A 15027-nucleotide genomic window follows, 5' to 3' on the forward strand; every position below is an offset into this window, starting at 1 on the left:
CAGGAACCCTTCAGTCCAAGGGCCAATGTTCTATCCACTGAGCCAAACCAACTAGGGTTCATTCTTTTCTATGGCCAATTAATATTGCATTATATATATATATATATATATATATATATATATATATATATTCACCACTTCTTTAAACTCTCACCTACTGATAGGCCCTCGGGTGGCTTCCATACCTTCGCTATGTAAATAACACTACAATAAACATAAGGGTGCACCTATTCTTTTGCACTAGTGTTTTGGGTTTCTTCTAATATATACCCAGAAATAGAAACATGGGGACATACGTCAGTTCCATTTTTAATTTTTGAGGACTCTTCATATTGTTTTCTACAGTGGCTGTACCAGTCTGCATTCCCACCAACAGTGCATTAGGGTTCCCTTTTCTCCATATCCTCACCAACACTTGTTCTTTGTTGATTTATTGATGGTAGCCATTCTGACATGTGTGAGGTGATATCTCATTATGGTTTTCATTTGCATTTCTCTGATGATTAGTGATGTTCAGCATCTTTTCATATGTCTATTGGTCATCTATATGTTCTCTTTGGAGAAATGTCTACTCAGGTCCTCTGCACTTTTTTTAATTGGACTATTTGTGGGGGTTTTTGCTTTGTTTTGTTTTTTTTAGTGTTGAGTTGCATGTGTTCTTTATAAATTTTGGATATTAATCTCTTATCAGACATATCATTGGTGAATATCTTTTCCCACTCAGTAGGTTGTCTTGTTGATGATTTCCTTCGCCATGCAAAACCATTTTAGTGGGATGTAATTCCATTTTTTATTTCCCTTTTTGTTTCCCTTGCTAGAGGAGATATATCAGAAAAATTACTATTAGAAATGTCAGAAATTTTACTTCCTATGTTTTCTTCTAGGGGTGTTATGATTTCAAGTCTTACATTTAAGTCTTTAATGGATTAAGTCTTTAATCCATTCCAAGTTTATTCTTGTATGTTCTGTAAGAAGGTGGTCAAGTTTCATTTTTTTGCATGCATCTGTCCAATTTTCCCAACACCATTCATTAAATAGACTGTCTTTATCCCACTGTATGTTCTCACCTCCTTTGTCAAGTATTAATTGATCATATAGGCATGGGTTTATTTCTGGGTTCTCTATTCTGTTCCATTAATCTATGTATGATTTTATGACAGTACCAAGCTATTTTGTTTACTATCTTTCTAGTACAGTTTGGTATCAGGTAGTGTGATACCTCTGACTTTGTTCTTTCTCAAGATTGCTATAGCTATTGGTTGTCTTTTAAAATTTATATAGCATATAAAATTTTTAATTATGCTATAGTTCTGTGAAATATGCTATTGGTATTTTGATAAGGATTGCATTGAACTATAGATTGCTTTGGGTAGTATGGACATTTTAAAAGTGTTAATTCTTCCTACCCATGAGAATGGTATATGCTTCCATTCATTTCTATCTTCTTCAATTGCTTTCTTCATTGTTTTATAATTGCCCAAGTACAAGTCTTTTATCTACTTGGCTAAATGTATTCCTATGTATTTTTTTATTTAACTGTAATTGAATAATTAGTTTGTGTACTTAGTTTCCCTTTCTGATTAATTATTGATATATAAAAATGCAACCAATTTCTAAATACTTCTTTTGTATCCTGCTACTTTACTAAATTCCTTTATAAGTTCTAGTAGTTTTGGGGTGGAATCTTCAAGGTTCTATATATACAGTATCATGTCATAGGAAAATAATAACCGTTACTTCCTCCTTTCTAATTTGGATGCCTGTTATTTCTTCTTGTTGTCTGATTGCTGTGGCTCTGACTTACACTACTTTATGGAATAATAGTAGTGAAAGTAGACATTCCTATCTTGTTCCCGATCTTAAGAGAAATGTTTGTAGTTTTTGCCCATTGAGTATGATGTTAGCTATGGGTTTGTCATATGCGGTCTCATTATATTGAGATACGTCCTCTCTATTCCCACTTTGCTGAGAAATTTCATTATAATTGGGTGCTAAATTTTATCAAATGCTTCTTCTGCATCTACTGATATGATCATATGATTTCTATCCTTCATTTTGAGTATGTGTTGTATCACATTAACTGATTCGCAGATATTGTACCAACTTTGTGTCCCAGGAATAAATCCCACTTGATCATAATGTGTGATCTTTTTTATGTATTGCTGAATTCAATTTGCTAATATTTTGTTGAGGGTTTTTGCATCTATGTTCGTCAGGGACATTGGCCTATAATTTTCTTTCTTTGTAGTGTCTAATCTGGTTTTGAAATTCGGATAATGTGGGTCTCCTTGTAAAATGAGCTTGGGAGTCTTCCCTCTTGAATTTTTTGGAATAGTTTGAGAAGGACAGGTGTTAGTTCTTCTTTGAATGTTTGGTAAAATTCACCCATGAAGCCATCTGGTCTAGGACATTTTTTATAGGCAGTGTGTGTGTGTGTGTGTGTGTGTGTTTTGTTGTGTGTTTTTTGTTTTTTTATCACTGCTTCAATTTCCTTAGTTGCAATCAGTCTGGTCAGATTTTTTTTTTTTTTTTTTTTTGGTCTTAATTCAGTTTTGGAAGATTGTATGTTTCTAGGACTTTATCCATTTCTTCCTGAATATCCAATTTGTTGGTATAAAGTTGCTTGTAATATTCTCTTATAATTCTTGTATTTCTGTGGTGTCAGTTGTTACTTCTCTTTGATTTCTGATTTTGTTTGGGTCTTCTCTCTTTTTTTCTTGATGAGTCTAGTCAAAGATTCATCAATCTTATTTATCTTTTCAAAGAACTAGTTCTTGGTTTCATTGATGTTTTGTATTGTTTTTTACAGTCTATTTTATTTCCACTCTCATCTTTATTATTTCCTTCCTTCTATTCACTTTAGGCTTTGTTTGTTTTTCTTTATCAAGTTCCTTTAAGTGTAAAGTTACATTGTTCATTTGATATTTTTCTTGTTTCCTGAGGTAGTCATATAATACTATGAATTTCCCTACTAGGACTGCTTTCACTGATTTTGGTTTATTGTTTTCTCATTTTCATTTGTATCAAGATATCGATTTCTTCCTTGTTATTGTTGTTAACATATTCATTGTTTAACATGTTATTTTGCCTCCATGTGTGCTTTTCAGTTTTTTTCTCTTAATTGATTTCTGGTTTCATACCATTGTGGTCAGAGAAGATGCTTGGTATGATTTCAACCTTCTCAAATTTATTGAGACTTGTTTTGTATTCTAACATGTGATCCACCCTGGAAAATGTCCCTTGAAAAGAATGTATATTCTGTTTTTTGGGGGTGAAATGCTCTGAACATATCAATTAAATCCATCTGATCTAATATATCATTTAAGGTCACTGTTTCCTTGTTGGTTTTCTGTCTAAGATCAATCCGTTGATGTCAATGGGGTATTCACATCCCCTACTATGACTGTATAACTTTCAATCTCTCCCTTTATGTCCATCAAAATTTGCTTTGTATATTTAGATGCCCCTATATTGGGTGCAAAATGTGTACAAGAGTTATATCTTCTTGTTGGATTAATCCCTCAATCATTATGGAATGTCCTTTTTTGTCTTTTATTATAACCTTTGTTTGAAAGTCTGTTTTGCCTGATACAAATATATCTACCACAGCTTTTTTTGTTGTTACCATTTCCATGAAATATATTTTTCCATCCTTTTACTTTATCTGTGTGTCTTTCATTCTGAGGTAGGCCTCTTGTAGACAGCATATAAATAGGTCTTCTCTTTTTTTTAATCCTCACCCAAGGATATGTGAGTTTTTTTAAATTGATTTTAAAGAGGAAGGAAGAGAGAGAAAAAACCATTGATGTGAGAGAGAAACATGTGAATGGTTGCCCCGTACTCACCCTAACCGGGGATCAAACCTGCAACTTAGGTATGTGTCCTAACCAGAAATTAAACCCACAACCTTTTGGTGTATGGGACCACGCTCCAACCTAGCCAGGGTGGGTCTTGTTTTCTTATCCATGCAGCTATACCATGTCTTTTGATTAGAGCCTTTAATACATTTACGTTTAAAGTAATTATTATAGGTATGTAGTTATTGCCATTTTATTCTTTATGATTCTGTTCCTCTTTTCTCTGTCTTTTTAAAGAAGCAAATATATAACACTTTAAAGGGTGATATTCTATAAAACCTGACAATTCTTAGTGTTTTCCTCATCATGAGTGACACCTATAGATATTGTATAAATAATGAACTAGGGTTTGATCCATTTTCTTTATGCTCTCCTTAATGTTTAATCTTGATCAAAATTCAAGAAACTATCAAGATTAAAAACTGTAACTTTAAACCTTCAAATAGAGTCTCTTCTCAATGAGAACTAGACCAGGGATGAAGCATCCCTTCACTTTTTCACGTGAAAATAGTTCATTCAAAACATGACTACTAGTAGATGGGAGGATTTCAGGGGCCAAATTAGGTGATTATGTCCAACAGCTTCGGATCTACTGTGTGAAGTCATACAAGGTATTTAATACAGACTAATCAATCTATTAATACATGACATTCCTTTTCAAGTTGTTTGCCAACCTATGTTTTTGCTTTAAGATTAGCCAACCTTTTTATACCTTTACTTTGTTGGTTGTTGTTTTCTTTGTTACTAAAAAGGAGTAAAGGGGTATATTTAATTGTGCTATTTTAACTCTCTAAGAGTTTATTCTTGCCCATGCAGGCCCATCATCCCTACCCAACCACCCATTTACTCTTCAACTTGCCTCCCTCCAGCTGACTGTTGCTTCCCCATTTTCACAATAAAAAACTGACCTTGCTATGCTAGCTAGTTGAAGTCTGCCCCTTTGTTTTCTAAGAACTCAACCTAGATATTGTCTATTCATAGACTTTGTAGCTCTTCTTCCCAGTGTTTATTTGCTCCTGCTTACACATTGCTGCCCCAAAGTATGTTGTTTCCAGTTACTTCTGAGCCTAGTGATATTCCTTATACAAAGGCCAGATTCAAAATCATATGAAAGCTCAGAGAAGCAAGTCCCCACAAATTATCTTATGATTTAATGATCTCATCTGAATCTTTAGTTGCACTGGTTCTTAAACTGCGGTACCCAGGAGGGCAGCATCAGTTACAACTAGGGTCTCATTAGAAAGGCAGATTCCAGACCTTTGAGTCAGTCATCTGTGTTACAATGGGCTCTGGAAGATTCTGATGCACATCGAAGATTGAGCACATGTTGAATCAGAAATCTATGCCCACCCAAAATTGCTGATGTTGACCCTGTCAATGCAGGTATGTATCCTACTCTTATCCTACTACATGATATATAATAATAACCCTGTTATTTTGCTCATGGTCTTGAGCAATCAGGGACTGCTGCTGATAATTCTGGAAAGTTTCCAATGTAGCCTCTTCAAAAAATCACTCTCATATTTACTTTGACCTAAGACAGAAAGATAAAGCCTGTGTTACCATCAGATTCCTTTCAATATTTATTCTCCAATTTGATCAATCTCTTAAAACTGCAGACAGCAGCCTATTAAAATTGAATACATTTTGGATAAACACCTTTTTTCTCCCTCTCATTCCTACATAACTCACATTTCCCCTGTGTTATGAGGAGGAATCATTTCTGGTTTTGCTTTGTAGCTCTGTATTGTCTATAAACTTCTTTATATCACAGTAGAGAATCTCACTCCTCAACCTCTCTTTTCTTGCCAATCATTGTTCCAATGATTCATGCCACCCATTGACTGTGACTTGCCAACTAGGCCTTTTATTGTCTATCCTTATCAAAATCACATCTGCTCTTAAAATTTCAAATGCCAGTGGAAGACAAACATTTGAGAATGTTTACCATCCACCACATCCAGAGGAACCACATGACTGATCACTAGTCCACAGGTCTGAATATTAGTCCACCATCTATTACAGAGGCCAGGCCCGATCACCGGTCCACCACCTATCACAGACATCAGGCCCCATCACTATTACACCATCTATCACAGACACCAGGCCCCAACACTAGTCCACCATCTATCACAATCACCAGGCCTGATCACTAGTCCACCACCTGTCATAATCACCAGGCCTGATCACTAGTCTACCATCTATCACAGACACTAGGCCCCATCACTAGTCCACCATCTATCACAGATACTAGGGCCCATCACTTGTCTACCAACTATCACAGAGATCAGGCCCTATCACTATTCCACCATCTGTCACAGTCACCAGGCCCCATCACTTATCCACCACCTATCACAGACACCAGGCCCCATCACTTATCCACCATCTATTACAGAGACCAGGCCTGATCATCAGTCCACCACTTGTCATAGAGCCCGCCATACCTCACAAGGCCATTCCCTTTTCTCTGGACTAGCTACAGACACTCCTTGTTCCCACCATCCTCATCTTAAGTCTCAGTCCCCTGTGTCCACCTTGTAAGTAGACCCTAACACCTATGCAGTCCGAGGATTCTTTCTGAGGTACCACCTCTCTCTTCCACAACTGTGATGACTACAATGTGGTTCAGGGAACACTACCTCGAAATAGGGCATCTTGGCATATTGAGTAATTTAGTTTGAAGGAATTTTAGGAAATGGCAGAAGCAGGATGGTCACTCTGACCTTCCCCCTGCCCTTGTCCCTTGAAGCAGTCATAGAGCCCTCATGTAAGAGGTGTTCTCTCTACACGCAGAGAAGAGGAGCATCCTTACCTGCAAAAACAAGAGTACATCTAGAAGAATCCTAACAAATAGACCTTGCTAGGTTTCCCCCAGTGTACTGCACTTACCTTGCAATCCTCGACCTATCATACATCTCCATGACTGTCCCCACTCCATCAAACCTAACATAAAAATACTTAGGTTTCATTGTTTCTCATATCTTCAGTTCCTCATGAAAGCTTCCTGTCATGTAAAACTTTTATTAAATAAATTTGTATGGTTTTCAATTTAATTTTCAGACCCAGCCAGGGACCCTAGAAGGGTCGAGGAAATATTTTCCTCCTCTACATTAAACTGACAAAGACAGATTTACAGGAGAAACTTCTGCCATTTTCTCAGACTCCTTCATCTAAAATATCCATTATGTCGAGGTGCCAGATTTTAGAGTAGCGTGTCCTGAACTCATGAATTATTACTCAGCTCCTTCTCTTTTACTCAATACACAACCTCTCTAGCTACCAAAGACCCCTTGTTTGTCGTAGATCTCTCTGCCACACCTTTCCTTTTAGATTTACTGAAAGATTATGTTAATCTTGCCGGAATAAAAACCAGTCTGGCCTGGCTGGTGTGCTTCAGTGGTTGAATGTCAACCTGTGCACTAAGAGGTCACCAGATAGATTCCTGGTCAGGGTGCATGCCCAGGTTGCAGGGTAAATCCCCAGTAAGGAATGTGCAGGAGGCAGCCAATGGATCAATGTTGGTATTTCTCTCTCGCTGAGGTTTCTATGTCTCCCTCTCTTTTCCTCTCTCACTAAAATCAATAAAAGTATATTTTAAAAAAACAGTCTGCACCTAAAAAAAACTCTTCTGTACGATATATAATCTATTCTAAAATCTGATGCTCTTTAGAATATGTGTTTATCACTCAATTATAGTAGGAATCTATGTATATAAATATATGTGTACATGTATAATACATTCATAATTACATGGCCTTATTTTCATATTATTGCAAGATACAGAACTAGCTATTAGATAAGGGTACAAAAGGTACTAAACATATCTGACATTACTTCTTAAAGTCTAAAAGTCAAGGCTCTCAGAAAAGATTACGAGTTAAAGTAATAAAATAAGTTTCCTTTCCTTAAAATGCTTTTGGCAGTTAGCTGCCAAATTCCTTGCCGGTGTTTGCCCATTTGCCTATAGTGTGATGCACCTCCAATTGGGATAAACAGAGAATCCAAAATGATTACTGTAAAAACTCCCAAATCAGGCCAGGGCATATGGATCACGGTGGAGGTTTTTGTTCTCTGTATAACATGAATTTATATAGATATACATATCTGAAAACTGGTTTTTAAAAAAGTAAGGCATACACACAAAGCTATATCAAATTTAAAATACAGTACCCTTGCTTCTTTTAAAGAAAGCAGGAAGTTTTGAAGGAGAAGGAGGAGAAAAAGAAGACAACAATAATGATGATGATAGCAGCGAACCCCAAAGTTTCAGCTTCCATAAATTATATGGCCACCTTTCAGAAAGCAAAAATCTGTAAGTGTTAATTTTTCATTTAAGTTAGCCGGAGATCAACTTGGTTTTTATTGCTCTGTGTAATTTCTGAATTAAGTGACTTCACTGTGAGTGGAACTTTGTTATGTAGCACATCACATCATAAATTAACCCAAATGATGTTATAGCTGTTAGCTTACACAGGTTGCTGCTTTATCTTAGAATGTGGGAAGCGTGCAGAGCAGTTAAACACTAAGGAACAGGGGAAGCCACCAGTGCTCACCAGTAGATAAACAGCACAATGAGCTGGCATGGTTACAAGCCAAAAGGCACATTCTTCCCCTGATTATGATTTGTTATCAGAGTTTCAGTGGAAAACATGCACAGGAGGACGGCAGCAGAGGAAGCAGGAGGCCACTGTGTCCGAGTGACTCCACCAGCCTGTGCTTGCTCACTGAGTCACTCACCTCATAGCCTTTCTCCAGCAGGAACTCAGCCAAGTATGAACCATCCTGGGAAGAGAAGGAAAATTGAAAAACGTCAGGCTCATCATGGCCAGTCAAGAAGGCAGCCAAGACTAGGAGTTTTGAGGAAAGCGTTTAAGAGGTTCTATGAACTTAAATCATGAATCATGGCAAATAAAATAAAAGTAATACAGATGAAGATGGTAAACTCTAAAAGGTGTCCCACTGTTGACTACATTTTCATAGACATTATTTCATTTGAATGCACAGGAAAGGGTTATCATTGTCCTACTCACAGAGAAAGAAGCTAAAATCCAGTGGATTAACATGGGACTAAAGAAAGAACATGACACTTCAGAAGCAAATGGATTTAGAGTTAGGTTTGGCCACACTGGTGTCTAAAACAGCGAATTTCAACTAATGTGCTCCAAGAATGTTTAAAACATGCAGTACCTATTAGGTCTGGGTCACTAAGCTCTTTTCCCTTAGATTGTCAAATAAAAAATGGCAACAGCCAACACAATAGCTATTCTGTATGAATGAATCAAATCAAAATATACCTATTTTTTTGACACGTCAGCAAAAGCATTTTTGCCACATAATTTCAACAATTAGTTTATATGCCATGAGATAAAAAAGCTTGAAAATCATGCATGTAAAATATACAAAATATGTGAGGCAAAGAAGAAGGCTTTCGTAAAACAAAACTCTAATTCTGAGAGTTGCAAAAGGCATCTCTGGGGAAAGGATGAGAAAGTAGTTATAGAGGTTTGGGGAGAAAGCAGTGTGAGTATGAAGAGGAGGCAGAGAATAACAGGGTGCTGACATCATAGAAAAGACACCTTGGTGGAGAGGAGGAAGGAGAGCGCCTTTGCAGGGAGGCCTTCCAGGCACAGTGAGAGTTTGCTTCTAATCCAAGAATTCTGTAAAGTCACTAAAGAAAGGATTTTGGGGTGGGGGTCAGGGTGGGCGGGTGGTAGACATGATCAGATTTGTATTATTATCACTAAATATATGTGTTCATGCACACAAACTTAAAAGAAAGTTGTTTATCTTTTTTATCCTATATAATGAAAGCCTAATATGCTAAGTGTCCAGTCATCCAGTTGTCTGGTCAACCAATCAAAGCATAATATGCTAATGATATGCTAAGGCCACTCAACTGCTTCCTATGATATGTACTGACCACCAGGGGCAGACTCTCTGACCGGTAGGTTAGGTCCAGACGATGGGGACTGAGCGAGATGGGCCGGACATGCCCTTAAGCCCTCCCGCGGTCCCTCCCCAGCTGGCCAACCTCCCATGTCCCCGGCCCCAATCATGCACAGGTGGGATCCTGAGGCCTGACCTGCACCCTCTTGCAATCCAGACTGAGGGCTTCCCCCTCTCCCCTGAGTGCATGAATTTCATGCACTGGGCCTGTAGTAAAATAATAAATACTTAATTTATATGCATCGTAAATCATGCAGTTAATCTCTACATTAAATGAGAGTGTCTAGCCCAGCCAATGTAGCTCAGTAGGTTGAGTGCTGTCCTGTGCACCAAAAGGTTGCCAGTTTGATTCCCATCCAGGGCACATACTTGGGTTGCAGGTTCGATCCCAGGTTGGGGCATGTACAAAAGGCAATCAATGGATCTCTCTCTCTCTCTCCCTCTCTCACTCTCCCGCTTTGTCTTTCTAAGCATGTCCTCTGGTGAGGATTTTAAAAAGAAAAGTACATAAGGGTGTCTGACTAAACACAGGGATTTTCAATCAGTTTTTTATAATTCTTTTAAAATTTTCTGAGTAAGAATGGTCCATTTAAACCAATATATTCCATGTGCCACTGGCAGGTACAGAAAGTATGAGAAATCGCCATTCTAAAGATACTATAAGAAGTCACCAGCCTTGCTCAGAAAATGAATTGCATAGACATTTTGCAAGCAATCCTGCAACTGCTCTTTGCTTTTAGTCCAGGTAGGTCCTCTCCATCCCATCCAGATGCACAGAAAGATGGGAGGCTCCAACTACTAGAAATTTTTTTACTCAAAAATAGCTGGGAATATTCAGGTTTTCTTTGATTTCCTCTGTTTAAAAAAGCTTAGCCCTGGTCAGTGGTTGGAGCATTGACCTGTGTACCGAAGGGTGACAGGTTTGATTCACAGTCACGGGCATGACCTGGGTTGCAGATTCAATCCCATGTGTGGGAGGCAACCAATGAATATGTCTCTCTCACATCAATGTCTCTCTCTCTCTCTCTCTCTCTCTCTCTCTCTCTCTCTCTCTCTCTCTCTCCTCTCTCTCTCCCCTTCCACTCTCTCAGAAAAGCAATGGGAAAAATATCCTCGGGTGAGGATTAAAAACAAACAATAAACAACAACAACAAAAAAAGCTTAAAATAATCCATTTGACTTCAAAAGTTCCTATCTAATACACCAGGGAAAAGAAAGGGCCTTATTATTACCACTATTTGACTTGGAGACACCTACAAGTCCTGGAAAATGACAGGACTGCCCAGAGGATGTTTATTACTTAATTCAGAAGTCATGCATAAATTTAAGCAGGATGACCAGGCAAGGCACACAGGGACATACTCTGTGGCTCACTAAAACCTCCAGCAGATTTTCTTCTGACTTTTTGACGTAAATATTCTGGTTTGGCAGACTCAAGTGGAGAAAAAGAAAAGTAGTTTGGCATATTCCTTTCCTTTCAATCTTAAAATATACACAACTGCTTAATTTTTATATATCCAATATACAAACTAAATCAGATGAGGGGGTTAAGTAATTCTGACCAGGACAAGCGGGCCATTCTCCATAATCATCGGAAATGTGAGAATAGTCAGTAGTCATACAAATTGATCAATAAGAAAACAGCTTAATAGAAAAAGCATTTACGGTACGATGACTACTTTTATGTTAAGTGGAAAAGCCTAAGGAGTATGTATTTTTGTTTTATCTTGTTGGTGTTATCATTTTGAAGCAAACAACACCAAACTTTTCATGTTTCATAATTTCTCTTGGAATAAAAAATTAAAATACTTTATGGTCTAACACAGTTGCACAGAAGGTGTTGGTTTTCTTGTCTTTTTTGAGGCAGAGGTGAAAGTGCTAGAGGCCCATGGGGGCAGGAGAGCTGTGATTATGTAGAAGGCTGATGTGAAACAGACCTGACAAGACTGAACCCTGTCAATAAGGTCTTGTTCTTCTCACCCAGGCCACATCTCAGACTTTCCAACTGCGCTGGAACATTCTGAACCAGTAGTGGCATGCACTTCCTGTTCACTTCCTTGCCAGGCCTCCCAAGTGATAGGGCCTAGGCAGCACAATGAGTGGGAAGTGGAGCACAGCGAGGTCTCCTGGTCTCTGTCCCAGGGCACCCAGTGGGCCTCCCTTCGTCCTCTCCCCAGGTCCCTGAGGGGACTACGCTTGGAGACATGGAATCTAAACAGACAAGCGTCCCCCAAGCCAGAAGGATTACTGTTTCTAACTCCTCTAGAAGAACAAGGTTGTCAGACTAATGACTAATGTCATGGTAACTGAGAACCTGCAACCAACACTAAATTCTCACACCCAACTCCTCAGAAAGCAAGGAACTCATGGACTAAATTCCCAACTCATTCGCTATGAACATAATTAGTCTGATACAAATTCCAGCCTGGGTTCAATCCCTGTTACAGAAAACTTTAATTGGAGAAATAATGTCCCAATTGTGACTCTTAAATTTAATTTTGCACGTGGTTATTAAGAGTATCCATTTCATATTAAATGCTACATAGTTTTAAGTAATCACCATGGCTTTAACATTTTCAAGACAGAAATATTTTCTCATTTTTACAAGAACTCGGCCTAGAAGGCAAGCTGCCATTTGGCATCTGAGATAACTAAGGCACATGGAGGTTAGCCAACTTGCCTAACATCACACTAGAGACGAAGCCAGGATGAGAATCCACATCTCCCATTACTCTGACCTAGGAAACAGCCTCCTTCCTCACCCTCTTCTCTACATGGGACATACCAAAACACATTTGAACCCAACAAAATAATAAAATAAGTGTATTCATTTTAAACCAAATTGATTTAGTCATTTTCCAGTACAGAGTATTTTTATGGATTAAACAGTGCTTCTAGTTTTAATCAGGTGACCCAAACTCAGAGACATCTTGTAATTTTGGAACAGGGCACAGCGTCTGAAATTTCTCAGATCTTATTGGGCACATGCACTACTTAGGGAGCAGTATAGTGTTGTTTGGAGGTGAACTTCAATTGGTGGTAGGTGTATGTTTTGGGCTCTAGAGCCAACGGGGCAGGGCCACTGCCCAAGGTTTAAAAGGACCAAATTTAGGTGTGCCTGGTATCTACAATCCCTATACTTAGGTATCTCTGTTCTTCACCTTTCACAAGTACTCAGAAATGTTCCAGATAAACAGCCATAAAAATTAAGAGTAATTCCAGCAATTAATTGGATTGTCTGTTTTCTTGGTATTGAGTTGTATAACTTCTTTATGTATTTTGGAAATTAACCCCTTATCAGATGTATCATTGGCAAATATGTTCTCCCATACACTGAATTCCCTTTTCATTTTGATGCTGGTTTCTTTTGCTGTGCAGAAGCTTTTTAGTTTGATATAGTCCCATTTGTTTATTTTTTTCCTTTGTTTCTCTTGCCATAGGCATTGTATCAGTAAAAATTCTGCTACAGGAAATGTCTGATATTTTGCTGCCTACGGTTTCCTCAAGGATTTTTATGGTTTCACAGCTTACATTTAAGTCTTTTATCCATTGTGAGTTTATTCTTGTGTATGGTGTAAACTGGTGGTCTAGTTTCACTTTTTTGATGTACCTATAGAATGTTCTCAACACCATTTATTGAAGAGACTATCTTTATTCCAATGTATGCTCTTGCCTCCTTTGTCAAATATTAACAGCATAATGGCACATGATCTCACTTATATATGTGGAATCTAATGAAGAAAATAAACTGATGAACAAAATAGATCCAGAGATACCGAAGCATGCCATAGACTGATGTATTTCAGAGGGAAGGGCGGGGGGGCGGGGCATAGGAAGAGATTAACCAAAGAACTTATACCATATATGCATAACCCATAGACACAGACAATAGTGTAGCCAAGGCCTAGGGAGGGGGGGAAGTGAGGTGGAGGGGGTCAATGTGGAGGGAAAAAGGGACATTTGTAATACTTTCAACAATAAAGATAAAATTTTAAAAAGGGGGGAGTAATTCTAGAAATTGGCTAAATCATATCTTGGCGGCAGTATAAAAACTACCTTAGATTTCACATCTATAAAAAGCTGATGGACAGAAGTTTACCCCTTCTCCCAATGGCCACAGAAGACTGAAAAAGCATAAACAACCCTCATCTCAAACCCACGTCCAACATGTGTGCGCCAGGTAGACTACCTTCCTGCAGAGAAGAAAGACTAGCATTTTTCCTCTCTCATCAAACATGGATGAACTTACAGCCCAGAAGGACAAATGAGCATGATAGTTTTTTTTTATGCAACTTGAGATTGTGGACTCTCCGAACTGCATACTAAATTATACTGTATGTTTCTGCCTAAGCACCTTTTGGCAGCTTCTTTGAATAGAATAAGATAAGAAGTTCTGAGCTAAAGAAATCATGCCATAATAAAATGAATTTCTTTGTTTAGTTCATCTCAAGCATCAGGAAACAGAATATTCTTCTGTAAGAAGAGAAAGCACTACCTTACACCACCTTTTATGCTCCCTAACTCTATGCATTCTAATTACTCTAAAATAAGCATCTTGTCAGCTAATTGTAATTACAGTAAAAGTAATCTATATCTCCAATAAGAAAAATGCAAACACCTAAATAAATAACAGAGGGTGCTGTTTTGATTTAAAATTAAAGTTACCAAAGGGAAGATTAGCCATTGTAGTGTGAAAAGCCCAGAGGCAGACTATATTTGAAAAGTGTTTTAACCTGGCTCATGTTTGTAACACAAATCTTTGAATAAAATTTCTGTCACACTCAAAGAATTTAAAAGACCATAGGGATTAATTAATCCAACTCTCTCATTTTACAGATCAGGAAATTGAGATTCAAAACAGAGAAATGTTTAGTGTACAGTCACAGTTAGAAAGCAGCATACGCTGTATCCCCACAAAGAACAAGAAGGAACAATAATAAAAAGCAGGTCTCCGAATTCCCAGACTTCAGAATTTTTCACTAAATATACAAAGAAAAGATCTAAGATGAAGACACTGGTTGAATGTCTCCAGTTCAGAACCAAGTAAAACATACCTTGCATTACCAAGTGAAGAAAAAGAACATAGCCACTAATTATCAGGAGAGTGATAATTAACTGATTGACTGAAAGACAAGCACACCATCAATATGTAAAACATAAAAATAACTCCCATCTCCTGTATTCTTCAAAGTTGAAAATTTTTTTCTCAAAAACTGACTTCTAC

General features: G+C 37.8%; 1 protein-coding gene across 1 annotated transcript in view; it reads right to left on the bottom strand.

The window, feature by feature from the left end:
- The window catches only part of GMDS (GDP-mannose 4,6-dehydratase), a 686242-nt gene that overhangs the window by 520632 nt on the left and 150583 nt on the right, over positions 1-15027 (bottom strand). The window contains exon 2 of the mRNA XM_081086210.1: positions 8595-8639. Coding sequence (XP_080942336.1) covers positions 8595-8639 — 45 coding nt within the window. The remainder of the gene's footprint in view (positions 1-8594; positions 8640-15027) is intronic.

The sequence above is a fragment of the Myotis nattereri genome (genome assembly GCF_964212035.1).
Source record: "Myotis nattereri genome assembly, chromosome: 3".
Classification (NCBI taxonomy): Eukaryota; Metazoa; Chordata; class Mammalia; order Chiroptera; family Vespertilionidae; genus Myotis; species Myotis nattereri.